General features: G+C 41.0%; 1 protein-coding gene across 3 annotated transcripts in view; it reads right to left on the bottom strand.

Moving 5' to 3' along the window:
• Positions 1-27,786, bottom strand: part of Syt16 (synaptotagmin 16) — a 327,748-nt gene that overhangs the window by 131,402 nt on the left and 168,560 nt on the right. Inside the window, exon 2 of one of the 3 annotated variants that reach the window (XM_045155281.1) lies at positions 11,812-11,991. In XM_045155281.1, coding sequence (XP_045011216.1) covers positions 11,812-11,991 — 180 coding nt within the window. Of the gene's footprint in view, positions 1-11,811; positions 11,992-27,786 lie in introns of those variants that run through there. The other 2 variants (XM_045155280.1, XM_004649246.2) reach the window with 2 other exon arrangements.

Genomic DNA, 27,786 nt, shown 5'->3' with positions numbered 1-27,786 from the left:
CAATGGCCTCCCCTTTCATGGAATGACAGCTATCAATTAACCTAGTCAAAAACAAACATAAGCAGTTTTTAAACAAATCAGCCTGTATTACTTATATTGTTTTTAAGTATTCAGGATTATCTGTGAAATCCATAGTAGTGACACTGTTAAAGAGAGACAGAGAGAGAGAGAAAGAGATCCAGCTGGGCATAGTGGTGCATGCCTTTAAATCCCAGCACTTGGAAAGCTGTGGTAGGAGGATCACTGTGAGTTCACAGCTGACCTGAGACTTATTCTATGTCAGCCTGAGCTAGAGCAAGACCCTAATTTAAAATAAATAAATAAATAAATAAATGAGATCCAAAATGCTTTTAAAGTTCCCAGTTTCATACTTCAAACAATACCTGCCATCTTGTCATTAAACCCCGATCATCACACCTGGAACAGCAAGGCTCGCCACTCATGAGAGCTTTCACACACTAGGCATTTGCTTCGTAAGTAGGCTTTAGATGAATGTGAATACTTTAAGAGACACGTATAGCTATAGACATGCCCTTTCTTTCACTTTAATCTGTCAGGCTTAGAAAAGTGATGAGATTTTAAACCTGTTACTTCAATAACTAGTTGAAAACTGATTCCTCAAATAGCTCGTGAAGCATGTAGAGTCAGACGCCCACCTTAGTGCAGGAGCAGAGAGTTGTGCTACTAACTGTATTCTATTCAAATAACAACCCCTTTTCCTTGCCACCCACCCATGACTGATTTTAAGATTTAAAGCATGTATCTCTTTAAAGTACAAGTGAGCATTACTGTCTGGCTGACAGAACAAGCATAATCCAATACCCTGTGGGGAAGGTAACAAATACTGTCTGTAGACTGGATGCACCCTGGAGAGAGATTTCTCTGTGAGATCTCACAGAGAGATCAACTGTTGCTAATAACACATGCAGACAAGCATACAAGCTTGACATATATGATAATTTCCATGTCAATAATTAAAAACAGCACTATTCATTTCAATTACATCAAAAAAAAAAAAAACACCCTTAAATCTATCCAGGAAGTAGATGAGATTGCTTCTCCATCTCCAGCAACAAGATGTGTGTTGAAAGGCACCGCAGCCCATTCCATGAATTCCCACTGCAGGCTTGAAGATCTCCATTCAAACAAGAAATAAACATGTGCTGAGTGCTTCCATGTGGACAAGCAAGGCTTACTAAGGATGTCTAGAACTCTGTTCTAAAACTCCATGCTGTGGCCATTTCAAACACAGAAGGGCTCCAGAGCTTCTGCTCAAACTAAGACAGAGTTATAGATGTCAGATATATATATGTACACACACACACACACACACACACACACACACACACACACACACCCATGGGTTATACAGAAAGCAGCTATGTAAGGAATTATGTAGGAAATTGGCAGTTCTGGAGTGACATGTGTTTAGGGAGTTCTCACCCTCAGGTGTTAAACACGTCCACAGCAATTCATGCTCACAGAAAGCTTTGACTTGCCTTTATTAATATCCTAACCCACAGAGGAAGCTCAAATGCCACAAGAAGACTGTGTCTAAGGTAACACACCTCACATTTATGTAAGTAACTCAGAAGCAGAGCTGCTCCTGTCTCACCTGTAAGTGTGCCCAGACCTGCCAGAGAACTCACTTTGCCTCCCAACCTCCCAACTAAGATGTTGTCTCCAGCACTCAGCTAACTGGAGAACAAGGGATTATCACCTGCTTTCTGAAATGCAAGAAAACAAATAGTGAAAGTGGGAAAAAAAATTAAAATACTTTATTTATTTATTTTAAAGAGAGAGAGGCAGATAGAGACCAAATGGTTGTGCCAAGGCCTCCAGCCACTGCAAATGATCACCAGACGATGCACCACCTAGTGCACCTGGTTCACGTGGGTACTGGGGAATCTAACCTGTGTCTTTAGGCTCTGCAAGCAAGTGCCTTAACCACTAAGTCATCTCTCCAGTCCAAGGTTGGAGATTTTAAGGTAACATTGCCTCCTCAGCAAACAAAAACAAGGAAATGGAAATATGGTATAATTTAGAACTGAGTCATCATTAATAACTTGAAGGTAAATGATGGGCACATGAGTTCATTTTTTTTCTTCTTTTTTTGTTTTTTATTTGGCTGACATACAAAGATTTAGGTGTCATTCACTCTGGCATTTTATTTTTTAAAAGGGGAGAGTGTGTGTGTGTGTGTGTGTGTGTGTGTGTGTATGACAGGGTCTCTTGCCATTGCCAATGAATTCTGGTCCAGCTTTACATGGGTGTTTGTGAATTGAACCTAGGCTGAGAGGCTTTGCAAGAAGCATCTTAAGCCATCTCCTCAACTCCTCATTTTGACATTTTCAAACACAATTGTTGCTACACCCACTTCCAGCAAGGCTGAATGGACTGATAAAACTTTTGTGATCACAGAGAGATGGAATGCTACAAGTCAGAGCCAAATTACCTTGGGCTGCCTTTAGCCCCTTAGTAGCAATCTGTTGCCCACCTCTATATGTCTAAACTAACATCCTGGTGACTTTCAGTTGATCAAATGTAATCCCTTTTAACTATAAGAACAGACCCCAGCTTCCACCAATCCAAGGGCTAACAATGTCATCATATAGCACCTAAGGTCCATGGTGGGGATTTCCCCACTTTATATAACCTGCCTAGCTGATGATCAGCCAAGGTAGTTGAAAAGTACTTTGATTTATGACTGCCTTTTGCTCTGTAACTTTAAAACCTTCATGAAATTGTTAACACATGAGAACATGGAATTTGGGGTGAACTAGATCTGTGTTCCTGAGCCATGGTCACCCATATTTGGCTCCAAAATAAACTCTTATCTGCTTTTAAAAAATGATTTAATTGAATCCTTCCTCCTCTCCCTAACCCTCCTCATCCTTACCTTCCCTTTCCCCAATATCATCCGCACTCCTGTTTACACGTCACACAAGTCCTTTCACCCTCCCTTACTGTTCTTCCTTCTCATCCCTTTATACTTGCTCCTGGTTACTATGGTGGTTTAATTCAGGTGTTCCCAATAAACTCCTGTGTTCTCAATTCTAGGTCCCTAGCTAATAACAATTTGGTAATTGGACCCCAGCTAGGAGAGGTGTATTGTTGAGGGGTAACCTTATGGATGCTATAGCCAGCTCCCCTGTCAGTGTTTGGCTCACTCTCCTACTGCTATTGCCCACCTAATGTTGGCCAGGAGGTGGTGTCCACTATCTGCTCATGCCATTATTTTCCCCTGCCATCATGGCACTTCCCCTTGAGTAGGTAATCCAAAATAAAACCTGTCCTCCCACAAGCTGCTTTGGGTAGGGTGCTTGGTTCCAGCAAGGAGAAGGTAACTGCAATAGTAAAGTTGGTTCCAAGACGTGGGGTTGTTATTGCTAGAAATCTGACAGTGTGGCTATTGGCCTGTTAGAACTGACTTGTGAGAGGAATGTGGATTTGAAACCTTGTTCTAAGAGACCTACTGCAGTGCTGAAGGCAGAGTTTCATGGGCCATAGTCAGAGGTGGAAGACCTAAATGCAGAAAGAACTATGAACTGTGAGGTTTGGTTTATGATGAGAAGAAAGAACTTTGTTGGCACTAGTCTAGAATCAGTTTGTGTGAGGGTATTGCTGCATTCTGCCTGCCTCTGTCCTGAGAACTTGACCAGGGTTGTATTGTGTAGAAATGGACTAGTGAGCAAATGGATATGTCACAAGAAAAAAAAAAATCAAACTTTCAGGCTGGAGAGAGCACCCATTCAGCTATAATTGCTTGAGAAATTATAACCATTGGGATGGAGCCAGCTGTTCTGTATTGGGACTGCAGGAAAAATGCTGACTCTTTGAAAACAGGGGTCCTGAATGCTAAGGTTTTCCTGCTCTTCAAAGACAGCCTTTGTTCCTCTGCTGGATGAACAGTTTGGTAGCCCATCTGGTACTATGGAATATCACAACTGCAGGAAAGAAAGGTCATTGGATTTGCAGTGCAGTTTTGTTTATTGGCGATGGTCATTGGCGGTGTTAGGCAAAGCTGTTGGAAGTCCCTGCATGGGGATCTGATGGAGCCATAAGGATGAATCCTGAGTTGCAGTGGAGATTTCCAGCAAGAACTATGGGACTGCTACCAAGGAGAATTTCCAGCTTGGGATGGAGTTTTCCCTGGATGGTGAGCAGCCCAGAAGGATGGGCAGAATTGGAACTCTAGTGACTTGCTCCTGGTTAGAGTTGTCAGAATTGGAGCTACTGAGTTTGATGTTTGACCCATTTGTTTTAGATCTTGTTTTGGTTCAATCTTTCCTTGCTATGCTCAATGCCATCCCTTTCAGTATGAATGTTTATTCTGTGCCATTATGTTCTTTTGGTTTTATAGCTTCCACTTAAGAGACTATGAGGTTGTTTGTACAGTGTTGGTATTAAAAACTATGGGAACTTTAAAAGTTAGACTGAATGCATTGCATTTTACATCATGGATGACTATCAGTTTATGTGGAGGGGGGACGGGATCAGAATTAGGTATTCCCAATAAACTCATGTGTTCTGAATGCTAGGTCTCAGCTGATGGCAATTTAGGAAATGAAACCTTGCTGGAAAAAGTATGTTATGGGTGTTATAGCCAGCTTCACCTTGCCAGTGTTTGGCACACTCTCCAGCTGCTATTGCCCACCTGGTGTTAGCCAGCAGGTGATGACCAACCTCTTCTCATGACAGGTTTCCCCACCATCATGGAGCTTCCCCTTGAGTCTGCTAGCCAAAATAAACCCATTCTTCCTATAAGCTGCTTTTAGTCAGGTGCTTTGTCCCAACAATGAGAAGGTACTACACAAGTTACCACTCTATAGGTTTTACCAATAGATAGATAGATGATAGATAGATAGATAGATAGATAGATAGATAGATAGATAGATAGATAGATAGATAATTACAAGCTAGGATCCACATATCAGAGAGAATATGAGGTTTTGGTCTTTCTAGGCTCGGGCTACTTTAATATAATTCTTCCAGGGCTGGAGAGATGGCATAGCAGTTAAGCACTTGCCTGTGAAGCCTAAGGACCCTGGTTCGAGGCTCGATTCCCCAGGACCCACATTAGCCAGATGCACAAGGGGGCGCATGCATCTGGAGTTCGTTTGCAGTGGCTGGAGGCCCTGGCACACCCATTCTCTCTCTCTCTCTCTATCTGTCTTTTTCTCTGTGTCTGTCACTCTCAAATAAATAAATAAAAAATGAATAAAAAAATATTTAAAAATAGGGCTGGAGAGATGGCTTAGCGGTTAAGCGCTTGCCCATGAAGCCTAAGGACCCCGGTTCGAGGCTCGGTTCCCCAGGTCCCACATTAGCCAGATGCACAAGGGGGCACACGCGTCTGGAGTTCGTTTGCAGAGGCTGGAAGCCCTGGCGCGCCCATTCTCTCTCTCTCTCCCTCTATCTGTCTTTCTCTCTGTGTCTGTCGCTCTCAAGTAAATAAATAAAAAAAAATTTAAAAATATATATATGTATATAATTCTTCCAGATCCATCCGTTTTCCAGCAAGTTTCATAATTTTATTTTTCCATAGTGCTGGATAGAATTACCTTGTATACATGTACCACATTTTCATTATCCAGTCATCTGTCAAAAGGCATCTAGGCTGACTCACATGTGTTCATTATACCATTCTTCATCTCCCTTTTCTATGTTCGAGCACTGTCATAATTTTTTTTAAAAGGGGGTGTTTTTAATGGAGACCTTTCGCCAACTTCCTGCCATAATGCCCTGAAGGAAATAACAGAAACACAGATGGAAGATAAGTTCCTGTGATGGTTAATTATATGCATCAAGTTAACTGGGCCATAGTGTCAAGATACCGGTCAAAGATTATCCTGAATGCTTCTGCAGCTCTTTGTATCTGAGACTGACATCTAACTCAGTCAGCTTTGTGTAAAAGCAGGTGACACTCTATAATGAAGGTGGGCCTTGTCTAATAACATGAAGGCATGCATTGAACAAAGACTTCCAGCAAAAGGAGTTCAGACAGCCTTCTGACTTGAATTGCAACATTGATTCTGGCCTTGATCTGCAGTCTACTGGCTGACACTGTTTTGAATCTGTTTTAAACTTGCCAAGTTCTACAGCTACATGAGATCGGTCCTTAATCAAACTTGTGCTCTTCCTTTCTTTCTCCCTGACCCTCCCTACTACCCACCGACACGCACAACTGCCACTAAGATGTTGTAGCTGTCCTCTCCAGCAGTGAGCCAGGTATTTTCAAACACAGCTACAAATCTCCCTGTACTGTCAATTAGCACTAATTTTAAACCTTTATACCATCTATAGTAATCTGTGATTATTTCATTTGCCGATTTAGTTTTTTATGTGTCTTCACCCCCCCCCACACATACACACAAAATGTAATTCCTAAGAGACTGATGACTACACCTTTATTCCATAAAGATGCTTCTGAATCATACTGCTCTTTCATTGTCCTCAAAAAAAAAAAAAAAAAATCACTGTCTCGGGGCCAGAGAGATTGCTTAGTGGTTAAGGTTACCTGCAAAGCCTAAGGACCCAGGCTCAATTCCCCAGTAGCCACGTAAGCTAGATGCACAAGGTGGCCCATGAGTCTGGAATTTGTTTGCAGTGGTTAGAGGCTCTGGCATGCCTATTTTTTCTCTATATCTCTCTTAAGTAAATAAAATTTTTAAAAATATATCACTGTCTCGGATGGGCATGGAAGTTCATTCCTATAATCCTAGCACTCAGGAGGGTAAAGTAAGACAGCATGAGTTTGAGGCCTGGCTTGAGCTACAAAGTGAGTTCCAGGCCAGCTGGGGTTAGAGTGAGACCCTGCCTCAAAAAAAAAAAAAAAAAAAAAAGAAAAGAAAACACTTTCTCCAGCTATATTTATCTTTATGTTAAATCATAAGTATAAATAAATTGATAATAGTGATTTATATCTTTAAGATGGGCACATGGATGCATATAACTCTCCATGTCAAGGAGTCAAAAGAAAAAAATAAAGACATGCATAATATGCTGGCTACTTCACTATATATCTACATTTTTTTTTTGTTCCTTTTTTGATTTTGTTTTATAGGAGAGTCTTGCAATGTATCCCAGGCTGGCCTTGAACTTCTAATCTTCCTGCCCCATATTCCCAAATGCCAAAATCTCAGGCATGTACAACCATACCCATAAATGTAGCTTCATGGTTTTATTTTTGTACCTGCTACAAATCCTGATTCTCCCACCATTTTATTTTACAAGCTGTTCCGTCCTGTGGGCTCCTGCAAGCCAGAGACGTTAGCCTCTCTGGGTATAGCAGTGCCTGGGAAGCACCCACGTGCCTCTGGGTGGCCGTTCGGGCAGCACAGATGACAAAACTGACAAGTCCAAATAAACAGGAGAGGTGGCTCGGCAGTTAAAAGTACTTGGTGGCTAGATAGGAGAGATGGCTCAGTATTCAAAGCACTTGCTTACAAAGCCAAAGGACCCAGGTTCATTTCCCCAGGATTCATATAAGCCAGATGCACAAGGTCCAGAGTTTGTTTGCAGTAGCTACAGGCCCTGGTGCACCATTCTCTCTCTTTCTCTTCTTCTGCCTCATTCTCTCTCTCTCAAATAAATAAATTTTTTTTTAAAGATTTGCTAAAGAAATGACTACTTAAGTTCTCTCTTCTGCCAACCTCCTTTCACTTTCACTCCACTGCAGCCACCTCACATCCACACAGTTCACCAAGAAGCAATCTCCTGGCTCCGTGCCCGATGAGAAGGGTAGGGAACTCCACTTCCTGACTCTTGCTCTGACCACATTGGGTTCTGGTCTTCCTCCTTCAGCTGCTCTAAACAGATCAACACCTGCCACCACCCTTCTCAGGGGTGGAACTAGGGAAGGATCTCTGGCCCATGGAACCTCTTTCCATAAACTTACCAAGCCATTGCCCTTGATTCATGATTCTTGATTCAGAAGGGTGTAATCCCTCCCTGCCTCAAATCACTTCTAGTGCCTCTTAAGATGAAAGTCTTGGCTCCAAAGTCTAAATTTGTCATAGACACCTAAATAAAAACATGCTTGGGTAAGCCACACATGGTGGTGCAAACCTGTAATCACAGCCTTGGACAGTTGGGAGGCACATGCAGGAGGATCAGAAGTTCCAGATTATTCCTGGCAATCAAGCAAGTTTGAGGACAACCTGAGCTACGTGAGACCCTGAGTATTTTTTTTTTTTTCTTTTACAGAATACTTTGGGGAAAATAAGACAGAAATCTATTCAATTTTCTCTTGCCTTCTCTCTTTCTGTCTTTGAAAGATTTTCATTGTGAGAGTTTTATTTGTGATCAATTTTACATCTCAAAGCTGAACAAAGCCTTCTTTGTTCCAAGTGGTATCTGCTCGTCCCCCAAAACAATCACTAGCAATGAGCAATTTAAATAAAGAGATCGAATAATGCACGTAGAATACCAAGTAAGCACATGGCAGAAGTAAGTGATGAATGTTAGTTCCTCGTTACCACAGCACTATCTGTGGCTCTAGGAAGACCTCATTTCCACTCATTTCTCTCCTTACTAATCCCAGTTACAATGATATGCATAAATCTTTGAACTGTGAAAAAAAAAAAAAAAAAACCACAACCTAAAGGAGGCAAGGCATTTGCCAGCAAACTATTTTTGCACAGTAGAGTCAGAAAACAAATTGCTACCCCTGTCTTTCAACATTACCATGTATTTGGCTCCAAACTCTTACACAGATTGTAATGATTGATTAGGTTGTGGATATTCAGCCTGTTTTTTTTTTTTTTTTTTTTTTAATCTTCAGAAATGGCAACCTGATACAATTCAATCTAGGAGTCGCAATACCTACTTGATTTTTAATCATTCTTATTAGGTCTCTTCCATTCATAGAGCTAAACAAGTTGTCATGGTAACCCTGTGAACCAAGCAGGATCACAGAATGAGAGTTGGGAGAAACTAGTCCAGAGTCATCAATTTGCAAACGAGGGCTTAAGGCCCAGAGAGGTGAAGTGGGTTTCCCAAAATATCATGGCCAATTAGTGACAGAAGTAAGCTCCCAGCGTTCCACATGAGCCCGCTTTCTTGCCTCTCTTTAACACTTGTCAAAATATGTTAAGAGCAATCCAACTTCATGGAGAAATTAGTGCGCTGAGGATAATGATTACGAAAAATATCAAAGGTTAGATAAAATCTGGAATAGAAGCCAGTTTTTCCCTGACTTTTGATCAAGGATAATGAAACCTTTAAAAGAGACATGTCAAAATGAAGGTGTTTGTTTCTGAGGCATTATCATTTGAAGTTTCTCCTGAATCCATTATTCTTAAAGCTCCCTTCATATGATCTCAGTGAAGGTTTGAAGCATGTCTTTTTCAGCGCTTTTTAAAAAATGCTAACAGCTAACAGTTCATGCTTTACTGTTATTGTTTCAAGATGATCTTCAAGCCTCAACTTATTTGCAAGTATAATTTCTAATTGTCGCTAAAACACTCAAATAACATATCAAACCAGACAAAGAGGAAATCTTTTAAGTAGCTCCAACCTTACTTCTTTGTACTCATTATCATTTGCAAAGAAGAAAACATCACCAGCTTTAATCCCCTGGTTTAAGTAACCAATGCAGTGTATTAGTGTGTGACATCAATCCTAGATGACTCCCTTGTTAACACTGCACTGCCATAGTTAACTTTCTACCAGGACCTCAGCACAGACCTCATGTTAGCATCTTTGCAAAAGTAAAGCATTCATTCTAAATCAAGCCTGCCAGAGATCTAGGGATATTGCAGTCAGGTTCTCATTGCTGGTAGAAATCACCCAACCAAGAGCAGCTTGTGGGAAAAAAGAGATTTACTTTGGCCTACAGGCTGGAGGGGGAAGCTCTATGATGGCAAGGAAAACGATGGCATGAGCAGAGGGTGGACATCACCGCCTGGCCAACATGAGGTGGACAACAGGAGCAGGAGGGTGTGCCAAACGCTGGCAAAGAGACACTGTTTATAACAACTGTAAGCCAGCCCCCAAAAACACACTGCCTCCTGGAGGGGTTAATTCTCAAATCTCCATCAGCTGGGAACCTAGCATTCAGAACACCTAAGTTTATGGGGGACACCTGAGTCAAACCACCACAAAGGATAAACTTAATATGCAGAGGAGGACACTGAAACCAGAATGGTTCCCTAATTTTCTAAGCTCACATAATAAGTGGCAGCCATCTCTGAGGGGAGGAAAATGGACTTACTATGACTCCTGCCTCCATACCGCCCCACAACCAAGCATGAGTCAGCATATCCCACTTACCTGTACCCAACTGGGACAGTAGTGGCTGAAGGATTCACAAGACCCCGATTTTATATGACAAACTGTATAATATTCCATCCTGTGTTCTTAAGATGAGTCAGAGTCTCAGGTGGTGTTCAAAAAAGCAAAGCACTAAGCAACGATGCAGCTCAACTGCCAAACCTACAATTTACATCCTTTCCCATTACTGACCACTGCGGTGGCTTTAAGAAACAGTCCCATATCTCCCTAATACTCTGCACCAAAGCCTTGAAAATGGGCTATAGTCAGTAACAAAAGAAGGGGACAGAAGTAACAATGTGTGACCTTCCAGACCAGGTTTTAGAAAGAACTGTGGTTCCTCCCTACACGCCAAGGATCTGCTACTCTGGAGAGCTGCTGTGTCTCAAAACTTCAGGAAGCCCTGGAGGCTTCCACAGGGGTCTTCTTGCCATCGTGGAAGTGACTCTACCCACTGACACCCTGCCTGCAGCCTCATGGGAGACTGTCATGTAGAACTAACTGCCCAACTAAGCCACTCCTAAAGTCCTGAACCCGAAAAAGAGTGAAATGCTTATCTGTGCTGTTACATTTTCATGTAATTGGTGATGAAGCAACATACTTTGATTCTAAATGATGCCCTTTTGTGATAAGGCAAAAAAAAAAAAAAAAAAGCTGAAATGTCCATGGCTACAAAAGCCACCATAACCAATGAGCCAAATATTCTGTTTGGTTCCAACTCACTGAGAACACGCAAGAAGTAGGAGGCCCAGAAGTCATTCTCCTTATAACCTTGCCCCTGCTCAAAAGAAGATTCAAGATTGCTCCTTAGCCAGCTCCAATGTGCTCTACACACTGTGAGGTATGAGAAAGGAGGGTGAGAATGAGCATCTTAAAGCAGGGCAAGGCTGTTACCTGTAAGAAAAGAGCATAGTCTTTTGGGATCTAACTTCCCTGTGGTGACAGTCTGGACTCTGTGGTAATGTTCTTCATAGCTAAGTTTTATGCTTCAACACCTAGAAGTCTATATTTCTTAAGAGCAAAAAGTCAACTGCATGTGAATTTTCCTTCATCAAACTGATGAATAAATGATGTGTACAGTGAATGTGCAGAGTAAAAACAAAAACAACAACAACAACAACAACAAAAACCTCCCTTTGGAAAGTGGAGTATTGTCCTACCAGGTCCAGGAATAAACAAAAAAAAAAAAAAGAAGAAGAAGAAGCAAAATGTCCACAGTGTGCCAACATGCAAGCTCTTGTCAACCAAAAGACACTTTTTTCCCTTAGTGTTAGTCAGAGGGAAAGTAAACCTAGACGTCTAAAGAGCAGAGCCGGAGGGAGTGGAGGTCAGTCTTTCCGCGTGTGCTCTACCGACAGCATTACTTTCATGAAGATGGCGCTATCCTTTGGTAATGTCGTTCATGTCACTACAGCGGCTACTCATGCAGCTCACACGTGAATTCTTATGGCACCCACCTTGCAGATAGTGACGCTTTCCCTGAACCAAATAGCAGCAAGTGGCCAAGCTCGGGAGAACATGACACATAGTGCTTACCCAGCCCCGGGCAGGCCCCCGTCTTGTCCCTGGAGCGCTTTCTCTTCCCTTGCTGCTCGAGATAGGGAAGGCCTCCTATGGTTTCAAAGCACAGCTTCTTGTTGATGAAGAGGAAGAGGACAGCCAGGAGAACGACAAACACCCCAACTGCAGATAAGAAGCCAATGGCTTCAGGAGTGACTGTCAAGAGAACACAGAAGGAAAAATGTCACCACCATTGCATTAACCCAACTTCTGGTTCTCACAAACAACCGGATCTGTTCAGTACCTTTAACTGTATCCATTAAAATAATAAATGCTGGGCTGGAGAGATGGCTTAGTGGTTAAGTGCTTGCCTGTGAAGCCTTAGAATCCCGGTTTGAGGCTTGATTCCCCAGGACCCACGTAAGCCAGATGCACAATTTTGAGCAACAAAAATAAAGCTGGTGGTATCACCATACCTGATTTTCACCTATATTACAGAGCAATAGTAACAAAAACATCATGGTACTGTCACAAAAGCAGACATGTAGATCAATGGAACACAATAGAGGGCCCAGATGTAAATATGGATAGCTACAGCCACCTGATCTTCAACAAAAATGCCAAAAATACTTACTGGAGAAAAGACAGCCTCTTCAGCAAATAGTGCTAGGAAAACTAGATATGTATCTATAGATGGATGAAAAATAGATCCTTATCTCTCTCCATGCACAAGAGTTGAGTCCAAATGGATCAAACACCTTCATATCAAGCCTGAAACTTAGAAACTACTAGAGGAAAAAGTAGGGGAAACCCTTCAACAGATTGGTTTTGACAAAGACTTTCTGAATATAACCCTAATTGCTCAGGAAATAAAACCACAGATCAACCGTGGGACCTCATGAAATTACAAAGCTTTTGTATGGCAAAGGACATAGTGAATAGAGCAAAGAGGCAACCTACAGAATGGGAGAAAATCTGCCAGCTATACATCTGACAGAGGATTAATATCTAGGATGTACAAAGAACTCAAAACACTAAATAATAAGAAATAAAACAACCCAGTTAAAAATGGGCTATGGAACTGCATAGAGAGTTCTCAAAGGAAGAAATACAGATGGCATATAAACATCTAAAAAAATGTTCTACATCCCTAGTCATCAAGAAAATGCAGATTAAAACTATATTGAAATTTCTTCTCACTCCTGTCACATTGGCTACCATCGTGAATACAAATGACCACAAATGCTGGTGAGGATGCGGAAAAAGAGGAACCCTTCTACACTGTTGGTAGGAATGCAATCTGGTCAAACCATTGTGGAAATCAGTGTGGAAGTTCCTGAGATAGCTAAAATTATATTTACCATATGACTCAGCTATAGCACTCCTAGGCATATATCCGAAGAACTCATCTCACTACCTTAGAGATACTTGCTCAACCATGTTTAGTGCCGCTCTATTCGCAATAGCTGGGAAATGGAGCCAGCCTAGATGTCCCTCAACTGATGAGTGGATAATGAAAATGTGGCACATTTATACAATGGAGTTCTACTCAGCAGTAAAGAAAAATGACATTGTGAAATTTGCAGGAAAATGGATGGACCAGGAAAGTATTATACTTAGTGAGGTAACCCAGGCCCAGAAAGCCACACGTCACATGTGCTCTTTCCAATGCAGATCCTAGCTACAAATGATTGCACTTCTACGTGAGTAGGAAGAACACTCAGAAGAAGACGCCAATAAGCTACAAAGGGGATATAAAGGAAATAGAAAGGGAGGGAGGGGGCACTTAATAGGATGGTATTATATATGTGTGTAAGTAGAAGAACAGATTAATGGGGTGGAAAAGCCTAAGTGAGGTCAGGGGAAGAGATTGAGTAAAGGAAAGGTGGAGGGAGGGCTAATAAAAATCTAGGAGGATATAAATAAGTCATATGGAAACCTACTTTTTAGACAATGGAACACTCAAAAGCCATAGATTATTACTAGAAAATTTTCAGTGCCAGGGATGGAATACCTTCTAGTGAGTTGTTGGTCAGGGAGGTCACTGATGCCCCCAAAACATTACAGGCCATTGCTGAGGCTCTTGGTTTCCCACCAGGAATAGATGGTAAGACCCTATTGCTGAAGACTCCACATACTTGGGCTACAAGGTCACTAAGAAATCCTGCTGGAGCTGAACTGAAAACCTCCTCAATGTAGACCAGCTGACAGAAAGCTGGAAAAAGTTACACTACATGCAGTTCAATGAGAGAGAGAGAAAAATCACCACTGGAGATACTCAACAGTGAACGCGCTTCAAGCCTTAAATTCGGCCAGCTAGGCCAATTGAGCCAATGAGTGCAATAGCAGCATGTCTGTCATGGGGGAAACCAACCACCCTCTAATTGAACTAGAGGCCCACTCCATGGGAGGGAATACATCCCTGATACTGAAAACCTACAACAGGGGTAGTAATAAGGGATATAATGTCTGCTGGTGTCTGGCTAAATGTATACACTATGCTCACCAAACTGCCCAATAAGCACTTCTGTTAATGTTCACACCCATATATTAATGCTACTCTCACTTTTAGTGAGAGAAGCTTCTCTTTTTAAATGTCAGTGACTTTAGGATGACTCAGAAGGCACCATGGTGTTGAGAAGAAGTGATAGAGGAGTGCTCAGCACTGAGCTATCTCTATCACAGCTTCCAAGGCTCAGGGTCCACTGCGTAAGAGGTGGCAGAAAGAATGTAAGAGCCAAAGGAAGGGTAGGACTCCTTACAATGCACTCCTTCAGACACAAAATGGCCTGGATATCGATGACTTCACAGTGTCTGACACTACCTACAAAAGGCCATCATAATAGGAAGATGATGACATCAGAATAAAAGAGAGACTGACTCAGAGGGGTAAATGGTACAATGGAGAGTGGAGTTTCAAAAGGGAAAGTGGGGAGAGGGAGGAATTACCATGGATTATTGTGTACAATTATGGAGGTTGTCAATTAAAAAATTAATTTAAGAAAAAACAAACAAAAGGAATTTAAAATTAAGAAAAGGGTATACTGGATAACCACATGTGGAATGTTTAATCTAGACCCTCTTCTCTTACCCTGCACAAAAATGAACTCCAAATGGATTGATGACTTCAACAGAAAACCTAAAACTGGGCTGAATATAGGTTTTAAGAGTTAAGGCACTTGCCTGCAAAGCCAAAGAACCCTGGCTCAATTACCCAGGACCCACGTAAGCCAAATGCACAAGGTGATACATGCATCTGGAGTTCATTTCCAGTGGTCAGAGGCCCTGGCTCACCCATTCTCTCCCTCTCTCCCTCCCTCTATTTTTCCCTCTCTCAAATGTAGACAAAACAGAAGTAATACTTAAAAATAATTTTTTTAAAAATTCATTCAACCCACTCAAAAAATGGGGCAGGAAACTGAGCAGTGAATTCTCAAAGGAAGAAATACAAATGGCCAACAAAACTCTTTAAAAATGTTTGCCATGGGCTGGAGAGATGGCTGAGCGGTTAAGCACTTGCCTGTGAAGCCTAAGGATCCCGGTTCAAGGCTCGGTTCCCCAGGTCCCACGTTAGCCAGATGCACAAGGGGGTGCATGCATCTGGAGTTTGTTTGCAGAGGCTGGAAGCCCTGGCGCGCCCATTCTCTCTCTCTTCCTATATCTGTCTTTCTCTCTGTGTTTGTCGCTCTCAAATAAATAAATAAATAAATTTTAAAAATATATTAAACAAAAATGTTTGCCATCATTATCCAATGTAAAACTGCTTTGAGAGCCCATCTCTCTCCAGTCAGCATGACTATCATCAAAAAAAAAGTCAAATGATCCAGTTTTGGTGGCACACACCTTTAACCCCAGCACTTGAGAGGTAGAGGTAGAAGGCTTGCCATGAGTTTGAGGCCACCCTAATACTACATAGTGAATTCCAAGTCAGCCTGGGCTACAGTGAGATCCTACCTCAAAAAACCATAAAACAGGGTTGGAGAGATGGCTTAGCAGTTAAGCACTTGCCTGTGAAGCCTAAGGACCCCAGTTCAAGGCTCGATTCCCCAGGACCCATGTTAGCCAGATGCACAAGGGAGTGCACATGTGTAAAATTTGTTTGCAGTGGCTTGAGGCCCTGGCATGTCTATTCATTCTCTCTCTCTCTCTCTGTCTCTCTCTCTCTCTCTCTCTCTCTCTCTCTCTCTCTTTCTCTGCCTCTTTCTCTGTCTGTCCCTCTCAAATAAGTAAATAAAAATAAACAAACAAAAAAACCATAAAACAATTCAATAGCAACAACAAATGCTGGTGAGGGTGTGGGGCAGGAGGAACCCTTATTCACTGTTAGTGTGAGTATAAACTTGAAAACACACTATGGAAAGCAGTGTAGAGATTCCTCAAAAATCTAAATATACACCTACCATATGATCCAGTTATGCCACTCCTGAGCATAAATCCTAAAATCTCTGTACACCTTACTATAGTGATACCTGCTCAGCCATGTTTGTTGATGCTATATTCACAATAGCTATAAAATTAAATCATCCCAGATGCCCACCAACTTATGAATGGATAATGAAGATGTGATACACACACAGGAACTGGAAAGTTATACTAAATGAGGTAATCTAGACTCAAAAAGACAAATACTTGTGTTCCCTCCCATATGCAGGTAGGTCCTAACTTGGAACAGTTAGATTTATTTGTAAGTTATAGTCAGCATCAGTAGTAGTGGGCAGGAAGCTAGAATGAGGTAGACAGGCAAGTGGAGTTATATAATACAGAGGGTAGAAAGGTCTAAGGGGGAAAGGAATGAGGGGAGAGGGAAGGATATACAAAACTAAAGATGGTATGGGTAAGTACCTAGACACCTACTTCTCTGACAGTAAAAGGTCTAACTTTGTGAAAAGAAAGAATTTGGGTAGAAATACCCTTATAAGGAAGAGAAAGCTTTACACCAAAACCATAGGTTGTTACTGTTAAACCCCAGTGCCAGAAATAGGTCATCCCCCACTACAAGCACACAGTGAATATTGGTTAGGGAGGTCCATAAGACCACCAAAACAATGCAGACCACTGCCCAAGTGCTTAGTTATCCACATGAACTAGATGGTAGAACCCTACTGTTGAAGACACCATGGGCTACAGTTACAGGACATTGAGAAATTAAGCTGGAACTAGGATGGAAACCATATCCATCCTGGCTAGCTGCCATAGTGCTGGAACATTCTATGTGAGCTACTGTAGGATGAAAGTCATCAACAGTAGCTGAGTGTGGTGGTGCACAACTTTAATTTCAGCACTCAGGAGGCAGAGGTAGGAGGATCACCATGAGTTCAAGGCCACCCTGAGATTACATACTGAATTCAAGGTCAGTCTGAGCTAGAGTGAGACCTTACCTCAAAAAAAAAAAAAAATAGTCATCAACAATATGAACAAGCAATGGATCCTGTAAGCTACAAAATTAACAAGCTAGGCAAGATGCACCTAGTGATGCAATAGTGGCACATAGTTATGGGGGTAATCAGCTACTCTCTAGTTGGATATGAGGCTAACTCAGTGGGAGGAACTTCATTTATGCTTGGTAGTGAGAAACCAGTCCAAATCCTATGACTTGGAAGGTCATAGAGGGGAAGAGGGAAGCTTTCACTGTTCTGTGGCTAGAGAGAGGTGATACTCCTCAAAATGTCTTCCAAATGTCTTTTTCTCTCTTTTGATCCATGCTTCTCTTACTCTTGGCTAGAGAATCTGCTTTCTACAGATGTCAGTGAATACTGGGGGAGCCAAGACCCATAAGTATGACAATACAAGAAATCCAACTGCCTACTACATGACAAGTGTGAGGCAAGTCATCTTTTTTTTTTTTTAATTTTTTTTTGGTTTATTTTTATTTATTTATTTGAGAGCGACAGACAGACAAAGAGGCAGAGAGAATGAGAATGGGCGTGCCAGGGCTTCCAGCCTCTGCAAGCGAACTCCAGACGTGTGCGCCCCCTTGTGCATCTGGCTAACGTGGGACCTGGGGAACCGAGCCTCGAACTGGGGTCCTTAGGCTTCACAGGCAAGCGCTTAACCGCTAAGCCATTTCTCCAGCCCGCAAGTCATCTTTATTACAACTGCTAGTGCCCAGAAGACACTGCAGAGAAATGGCAGATTAAATGTAAGTGCAGCTCTCACAGCCAGTCTGAGAACCTTCTATAGGTAGATGGCAGCAGACACTGAGGAGACACAAAACCCACCAAAGCAGAAAGTCAGAGACTTCTGAGAGTTCATCACTAAACCATGCCCTACAAGGCTCAGGGACCATTGTGGAAGAGGGAGCAGAATATGCAAGACCCACAGAGTGCGAAGGTGTGCTATGGGGCACTGTTCTTCCAAGAACCAATGGTACATTCATGACCTCACAGTGATACTAAGACCATCACTGATGAGGGCCCTCAGTGGAATGCGGGTGATGGAAAGGGGATAGAAAAAAAGATATCCTGATGGGAATATGACCAATTTATAGTATATTCATATATTAAAGTTTCCAATGAAATTTTTTTTTAAAAAAAGATAATAAAGGTACATCTTCTAAAGTTCACATGCAATCCCACCAACAGGTATATGCAAAGATGTTTGTTATTACCAATCACTAGGAAAAGCCAAAACCACAAGAACCATCTCATGCCTGTTAGCATGGCTGCTTCCAAATAATATACATATAAATTAAGTATGTGGGAGTTCAGACAGAGTAAAGAAAAGCCTTTACAATGTTGGAGAGAATATAACTCGCTACCACCACTAAGAAAACCAACATAGAGCATTCTTTAAAAATTCAAAGTGGAAGGAGCTGAGGACGTGGCTCAGTGGATAAAGCATTTTCCACTCAAATGTCAGGAGCTGAGTTTGGATGCACAGAGCCCATGCAAAGCCAGACACTGTAGCAGGCATCTGTAATCCCCATGTACATCTGTGATGAGAAAGAGGAACACCCAGAAGCCCAAAGATCACCTAGCCTAGCATATGCAATAATAAACAAGAAACCCAACCTCAAAAAGGTGACTGGTCTGTCTTTCTCTCTGTGTCTCTTGCTCTCAAATAAAATAAATAAAAAATTTTAAAAAAAAAAAAAAAAGGTGACTGGTGAAGACTGACACCAAATGTCCTCTGATCTCCACATGTGTACCATGGCATGCACATGCTAGGACTCACATGCACAAAAGAATTCAAAGTCAAATAACCATTTGACTTAGCAATCCCACTGGCAAGTACACAGTCAACAAAATGGAAATTCAGACATTAAAGTGATGCCTGTCCTGCCATGTTCATTACCACATTTTGGTTTGTGTTTCAAGGTAGGGTCTCACTTGGAATTTACTATGTAGTCTCAGGCTGGTCTCGAGCTCAGAGTGATGCTCCTACCTCTGCCTCCTAAATTCTGGGATTAATGGCATGCACCAGCACACCCCAGCCATTGCCACATTATTAACAACAGCCAAGAGATGAACTCAACCTAAGTGTCCACCAGCAGATGAAAAGATTTTAAAAAGTAACATGTGTATTCAACAGAGTAATGTTTGTTGTTGTTGTCATCATTTTTAAGTAAGAAATTCTACTGCTTCTGAAAAAAGGGAGGAACCTGGAGAATACTGTCCTAAATGAAATAAAGCCACCACCGAAAGCACAGAAATAGGAGGAATCTCAATAAAAACACGAGGAAAGCACAAGAGAAATCTAAAACTGCACATTTATAAATCCCTCCCATCATTAAATACTTCAAGGTCTTCTAGTCTGCTGTATGTAGGGGATTTACAATAGCCAAACACATAGAAGCAGAGAGTAGAAACAGTTTTTGCCAGGACCTAGGGGAAGGAGGACATGGAGTGTTGCTCAAGTTTCACTATGCAAGAAAAATGGAATCTGGAGATCAATATACAACACTGTGACTGACAATAATGTACTATGTACTTTTTAAAACTTGCTATGAGGGTAGATTTGCATTAAGTGCTCTTAGCCACAACAAAAGGCACAGGGACAGAATACAATTTTCATAGGTTGGATGTATTCATGCCATTGAGAGTGCTGATAGTTGATGGTCTCACAGCCTGATCTTAACTCCAAACACAGCCAGTAGCATACACAAAATATCTATAGACTGTGTGTCAATTATACCACAACAAATCAATTTTTAAGAGCCTATTGAAGCAGTGACTGAAAAAAATGAAGTAATGATACACTTCATAACTTACATAAATCTTAAAAACATTATTTAGTGGGCATAAATTTTATATTATATCAATTTTAACTAAAAACAATAAGTTTTAAATTCCAAAAACTAACATTTTTTTTTAAAGACTAGAATGAAATACATGAAAAAAATCATAAGGTTTTCTGAGGTTTGGTTTGAATGTGACTGTCTGCATATTTGAACATTCTGTAACTTTATTATTCAACATGTAAAACTGAAGATAGAGTTTAAATACTGTAATAGTCATGAGAGCTGTAGTCAGCACAGCGTTACAATTTCTGTGCAGCACACTGAGCACAGCAAGCCAAGAGTTTTATCAGACTAAGCCAAAGAAGGTCTGATGTTTCGTGTGGGTCTAAACAAAATTAGAGGCTTTGCAAGAGAAATGTTCAAGGCATTTTGCATCCTATATACATAAATGCTATAGCAAAGAACAAGTATTACATATATCATCTGCTGTATATAAGAAGGACACATATGTCATGAAACTTAAGTGCCATCTGCAGAGTAACTCATCTAATTATTCCAGTAATTACTACATTGGAAATCAGATGGCTGTGAAGTTCGGTCACAAGTTCATGTTGAACACTTCCTCTAACTTAGTTGTGTCTCTGACAGGCCACTGGAAAGCCCCATCTGTTGGTTTCAAGCAGTCGCCCAAGGAAAGGAAAGAGCAGAGTACATAGCAACACAGAGAAGTTTCTTGGGTCCCAGTCTATAGACATGCACAACTTTCATTCCATAGTTGTTGAAGGGGCTAATGTTTGAATGTAAATGGCCCAATTGCCTCAAATGTTTTTGATTAAGCTTCCTACTTAGTCTCAAGTAGGCAGACCGCCTGCTGAAGGAGACCAATCCTGAGCCTAGCTCTGTGTGTTCAGAGCCGCCTTGAGTTCAAGTTGTTGGCTCTCTGCTGTGGATGCATGCTGAAGAAAGGCAGCTTCCTCCAGCATGATGAAGTTTCTCCTCCAAGCAGCAAGCCCGAAACAAACCTTTTCTGACCACAAGCTACTTTTGGTCTGGTGTTTTTGTCCCAGTAAGAGAAGCTAACTGCAACAGTTAAAAACAAAACAAAATAAAACAAAAGGTTGATCAACTGAAGCCATCTGACTCACAAGAACTGGAAGATGAAGGAAAGTTGAAACAATGCTTAACAAAATGGTAAAGCAGAAATCAGAATTGACCAAGCAATGACAGCAGAAATGTTAGAATCCCATCTCAGATACAAATGTTCCCAGCACCGCTCTGAGAAACAGGAGGAATCTCAATAAAAATGCAAGGAAAGCCCAAGACAAATCTAAAACTACATATTTATAAATCCCTCCCATCATTAAATACTCCAAGGTCTTCTGGTCAGGGAATGAGTCCTCAGTCTCATTCACCCCTTTCAAAAGCAGTGCTGTTACTTTGGAACATTTCCTATGAGGTTTTTCAGTGTGGCCCTACAGTAAAGTGCACAACCTATTTGCCTTAGAATATTGTTACTTCCTAGGGCTGGAGAGATAGCTCAGTGGTTAAGGCATTTACCTACAAATCCTAACGACCCGGGTTCAATTCCCTGACATCCACATAAAGCCAGATGCACAAAGTGACACATGCATCTGGAATTCATTTTCCCTGTGAATTTGTTCAGTGAAGCCAGTGAACAAAGTCAGAGGACAGAAAGAGCGTACAGGAGGAGGGCCAAAGCACAGGAGAAAGAAAATGATGTGAGTTAAGGGCTTAGTCCACACTAGAGACCCCAGAAATATTTGGCAGGCACGACATTAAAGCTGGACTTATTCTTTGGACCATTTCTGTGCCTTTAGACCAGCATGATCATAGAAATGATAGTTTATGTTCAGACTTTCTTAGCCATCAGCAGAAAAGAACACAAGGTCAGAAATAAGAACCGTCTACGAGCGGAACATCCATATGTCCATCTCTATTCAGCTACGTCAGTACCCAAATCCAAACAAGCGAAACAACTAGATTCATTTATTCCTAGTTGTTCATACAACCAGCTTCAAAATTAAATGAGCTGCTTAACAATTCTTACAAAATACAGACCATATTGCTGGAGACACCACATTACTAGGCTGCAAGACACTGAAAATTCAAGCTGGAGCTGAGCTGGAAACCTGTTGAGTAGCTGTTGGGATGCTGGAAGGAGCTATGCAGCATGTTGGGGGAGAAAAGTCATCAATGGTCTTTACCAGCAGTGGATACTGCATGCTCTACAGCTGGCCAGTCGAACCAAATATACTAACTGGTACAATGGTGGCATGTCTATTACGATGGAAACCAGTGCTGACTGGACTTGAGGACCGCTCCATTGGAAGGGATTCCTACCTGGTGTTGAAAACTTAATAAAAATGTCTATGACTTGGGAGATCATAAGCCCTAAGGGGAAACTACTACTGCTATCTGACTAAATGGATATATTATATCTGCCAAACTGCCCTCTAATTACTTATGCTTATGCCCATATACTAATGCTCCTCTCACTTTTGGTTAGAGAAGCTTTTCTTTGCAGATAGTGAGGATCACTGGGAAAATTCAAAACTTACCAACGTGCTGAGAAGTGACAGTGGAGTGCTCGGCACTAAATGAGACATCTGTATCACACCCTCCAAGGCTCAGGAACCATTGTAGAAGAGGTGGTGAAGAGAATATGAGTCAAAGGAAGGAAAGGAGTGCTTACAATGAAGTCTTCCAGACACAACGAGGCCTTGGGATTTCATGACCTCACAGTGGCTGATGCTACCCACACAAGACCTGCATAATAAGGGGGGAGGGAAGGATGACATCAGAGTAGAAGAGAGACCCAGGTGTCGTGGGTCACACTTGAGAGGCAGAGGTAGGAGGGTCACTGTGAGTCCAGGGCCAGCTTGAGACTACATAGGGAATTCCAGGTCATTCTGGACTAAAGCAAAATCCTACCCTGATAAACCAAAAAGAAAGAGAGGAGGAGAGACTCATTGGCAAGAAAGGAGTAAATAGAGAGGGCATTTGGGAGAGGGGAAAGGGAGGGTGGTAGAACGGGATTATGATCAGGACAGGATTATGATCATGGTGTGGTGTTTATATTTATGGAAGCTATCAATAAACAAGGTTTTAAAAAATATTTTTATTTATTTATTTGAGAGAGAGAGAGATACAGAAATAGGCAAGAAGAGAGCTAGAGAGAGAATGGGCATGCCAGGGCTTCCAGCCGCTGCAAACGAACTCCAGATGTGTGTTGCCCTCTTGTGCATCTGACTTACATGGGTCCTGGGGAATCAAACCTGGGTCCTTTGGCTTTGTAAGGAAGTGCCTTAACTGCTAAGCCCTCTCTCCAGCCCAACAAACAAGTTTTTAAGAAGAATTCTTACAAAATAAGCACTTCAATTTTCTCTCTTTCCTATATGACACTTCTAAAAGGAAAAAAAATTCCTTGATACTTGCAATATTATGCTGTTCTAAATTTAGGACTAATTAGGTATTATAACCTCAATAGTCTTCATAGAGAGATGATCATTTTCCTAAAATTTTTAGGATTGTGAAATATATAACATATATATATTTAAAGTGAGAAAAGTGATAACTCCACTTAAGTTTTCTTCCTAGTAATAGCTAACAAGGATATGTTAACTACATGTTCAAACAAATTCTTTGGAAGTAAAAAATAGACCTTCAAAAATAGGGGGAGAAAATGGCTTAATGAAACCTAAGTGCGATTTTAACATGTTCCAAAATAAAACATGGTAACATATGGAGTCACTAGCAACCGATCATCTCTCAAAACACTTGAGAATGCAGCATTGGTGGGGATGCATGGGGTGCTATCTTTAATATAGTAATATGTGTGTGTGTTGAAATGTGTCCATCTTCTGAAAATTAAGCAAACTATCTGCTTTACATGTTCAAATATGAGTCCTCACTTAGTGTGCATGTAGACACACATACTTATAAGCCAAGAATGATCAGCAAACTTGCTCACTTTTCCCTTAATCCTCAAAGATGTTGGTTTAGAAGTAACACTTGAAATGGGAGATGTGCAACAATGGGCCCATCAAGGGATGCTTTGAAGCCTTGACACTTTCCTCATTTCCATACTTATATAATATGTTTATATTATGTATATATTTATTTGTTTATATTATATGTGTCCTTGGAATTCTCCATTTTCCCAAGTTATCCCTCATATTCCCAGGTAAAAAGAAGATAGAAAAGAAGAAAAGGGAATTAGGTGATGTTGCCAGTTTTTAAAGCCGTAGTCAACATTTCTGGATTATCAGACTTTTAATTGCATGCCCATGTAGCAAAATTGAATTGAGCAATATATGGGCTTTGTACAATTCGTGCCTTTTGCCAAAGAAACTTAACCAGTTAGCTTGGAGACAACATTTATTATCACTTGATATTATGAACTTAATGTAATTATGTAATAAAATTGGGAACATATACACAATAAAAACATGTCATGTGGAAACTTCAGAGACTAATTGTCACCATGATTTTGGTGAGATGGTTTTTAATCAGTTGGGGCAATTTAACTTTCAAGTAAAAGGAGAATATGTCTATAAATAAAAGCAATCCAGAGGTAAGTCTTTTGCAGACAGAGAAAATATCTTAAAAGAAAGATATGCAACTTTCTTCAAGTCTCCAAAACAAATGTATTTGGAAAATATTTGGAGTGAAAAATAAATTTGATTTGTTTGTGACTTCTTTAATTTTCAACTCAGACTACTACCCACGTAGTGAGACTGAAATTTTAAGACTTTTCTTTTTCACAAATCTAATACCCCTTTAAAAATAAACCATTTTCCCCATGACCTTACAGTGTGTAGCAATACCTTCACAAGACCCTCATAATAGAAGAAAAAGATAATGACATCAAAATAAAATAAAAGAGTTCCTAATGGACGGGTATATTGTAGAGTGGAGTTGTGAAGGGGAAGTGGGTGAGGGGAGGGAATAATCATGATTTATTATCTGTATGTAAGTTGTCAATAATAAAATTATACATTAAAAAATAAAATAAACCATTTTCTTGTATCCTAAAGCAATTCAATAGTCTAATAATTATGAAATGCTTCAAATTTTGAGTTTTGATCCCACGAGACAATATATAAGGATATTATTCAAGGATATTCCTAAAAATAGGAAATGGAAAATCCAGAAATGGAAGAGTTAAAGACTGTTAAATTGCAAATTTGATACAAGTCACATTTTCTTGCTTTGAGAAAGTTAGCTATCCACAGACATGAGTTCATTTGTTACTAAGAATTTATTTGCTAGGAACATCAAAGTCCACTGACATTTCAGCCAAGAGCAAAAAAAAAAATGTCCAGCCCTAACACTGACATCAGTTATCCAGTGTTATGTCCATCCTGAGTCCCAGACCACATGACAGCCATTCAGGTGACAATGACAACAAAACTGTCATGGTACTCAAATAATCTAGGTAGGTATTTACTGCCTATTGTACTTCAGGAGGAGAATCATCTTAAAAGGAAGCACCTCTAGCATTAATTTCTGAATAAAATGCTCTTCCCAAACAGAGGGGATTCCGATCAATTCTCAGATCTTTCTACTAAAAGTATTTACTGATTCTTTTTAATTACAAAAGCAAAAAAAATAAATAAATAAAAGGATAGCATAAATTGTCTGTTTTACTGTCTGTGCTAATTTCATTTCATTACATCCTTGGAATAAGCTATGATTTTCCCCACTGGTTCCCATGGCATTGTTCATTATCAGCTGCTAATTGTCTAGCATTCACATAGGACTGTGAACCAAGTAGGCTGCTGTGTGGGCTGAAGTTCTAGGGGAAGCTGAGCAGCGACAGGATTCAAGATTGTTATTATTGTGACACATTAGAAAATTTCCACCCACTTACGTGCCCACATCACTCTGCTGCACATCATCCGTACCCAGAGGGGCTGTGCACTGAAGCATGAGAGGCCATCTGTACCAGGCACCCCACTTGGTGATTATCATTGCACATCAAGGGAAGATTACACAGGGCCAGGCGGGTACAGCTGGAAAACCAGAGGTCTGGCTCCATATGGCCTATGTGAGTACTGATCTTAAAACAGCTATGACAAATTTGTTTAAAACGTTCCCTGACTTCCAGCCTTGAGTACAGGTACCTGACTCAGCCCAAGGGCTCTCCCAAGCTTCCCCCATTTACACAGCCAGAACCAAGGCCGATTTAGAGATCTAAGCAACTCTTAAGATGCAAACAGGTTGGAGACTTTTAAATAGATTTTGACATGCAACGCTCCTTGGAATTCTTCCCAATAGGGGCTCAGATATAGAGGGCTAATTGCATCTGACCTTATGAATTCAGAAAGTGCAGAACAAAAAAAAAATCCATTAGAACAACCCAAACAACATGCAACACTTTATACATTTAGGTCAAGAGGGAGTTGTAAACGTCCCTAAATGCACAAGGCACACAGGGGTAACGTAAATGGGACAGAAGGTGGTGCAAAGTCACCACGTGTTGCAAAGTCATGAGAAACATTGCTTTGGGTTTACAACATGCTGCATACTGATCACTTTTACCAGAATGTGGGGCCTACTTGGGTACAGACAGCCCTTGAAAGATCAGAATTACGAGGAGCTAAGTTTCTTTTAGGGGCTTTCCAGGGTCATTTTAATAGTGATGTTGCAGTCAGGTTCACATCGCTGGCAGAAAACACCCGAAAAAGCACAGCTTGTTGGGGGGTGGGGTTTATTTTGGCATAACGACTCGAGGGGAGCTCCATGATGGCAGGGGGGAACAATAGCATGAGCAGAGGGTGGACATCACCTCCTGGCCAACATCAGATGGCCAACAGCAATAGGAGAGTGTGCCAAACACGGGCAAGAGGAAGCTGGCTATAACACCCGTAAGCCCGCCCCCAAGAATACACTTACTGACTCCAGGAGGCTTCAATTCCCAAATCTCCATCAGTTGTGGACCTAGCACTCAGAACACCTAAGTGTATGGGGGACACCTGAATCAAACCACTACAAGTGGAAAACATGAAAGAGATAAGATGACCGCAAGCTGTCTGCTAGAGACTACCACAACACAAATCCTATTCACAGGATTTGCAGCTAGAGAATATGATATTCAATATTCACACACATGTGTTCAATCTCTTTGAACTGGCTCCCTCTAATTAAACCAGCCACAGGCTCATAGGTGGGAAAACACCAAACTTTAAAAAAAAATAGGAGGAGGGTACTTAATAGATTGATATTGTATATATGTAAGTACAATGATTGAGATGGGGAGGTAATATGATGGAGAATGGAATTTCAAAGCGGAAAGTGTGGGGGGGGGAGGGAATTACCATGTGATTTTTTTTTATAATCATGGAAAATGCTAATAAAAATTAAAAAAAATACACTCAGCCTGGAGGTAGGGAGTTCTGATCCACTATCACACTATCCAGTCCTATAACAAGGGCAATGTGAGGGCAGGGTTCTGTCTCAATTAGATGGTACCAGTGTACTTTCCAAGCAGTAACATTTGTGATAAATCAGAACACCAATTTTACATTATAATGGTTATTCCTGGACAACCTTGAATCTCACAGTGCATCTCCTTGCCCTGAGATCACAAATTAAAAGGTTGCCTGGTAAGCAGTGACTAGGACCGAGAAAGGTTGGATCTTCTCAAGGCTATATTTCTACACATCTACTGGGAGCATCATCACTGGGTGGATGACTCAGCTTTCTTTACCCAAGGACTCGCTCACTCAAATCATAAAATGGATTTTAAAATCTAAACAACTAACTGGGCAAATCCAGAACTCACACTCCATATCCTTAATTTCAACATC

Source organism: Jaculus jaculus, chromosome 7 (assembly GCF_020740685.1).
Source record: "Jaculus jaculus isolate mJacJac1 chromosome 7, mJacJac1.mat.Y.cur, whole genome shotgun sequence".
Taxonomy (NCBI): Eukaryota; Metazoa; Chordata; class Mammalia; order Rodentia; family Dipodidae; genus Jaculus; species Jaculus jaculus.
The sequence above is the reverse complement of the archived record's forward strand: the minus strand, read 5'-3'. Positions and strand labels throughout refer to the sequence as shown.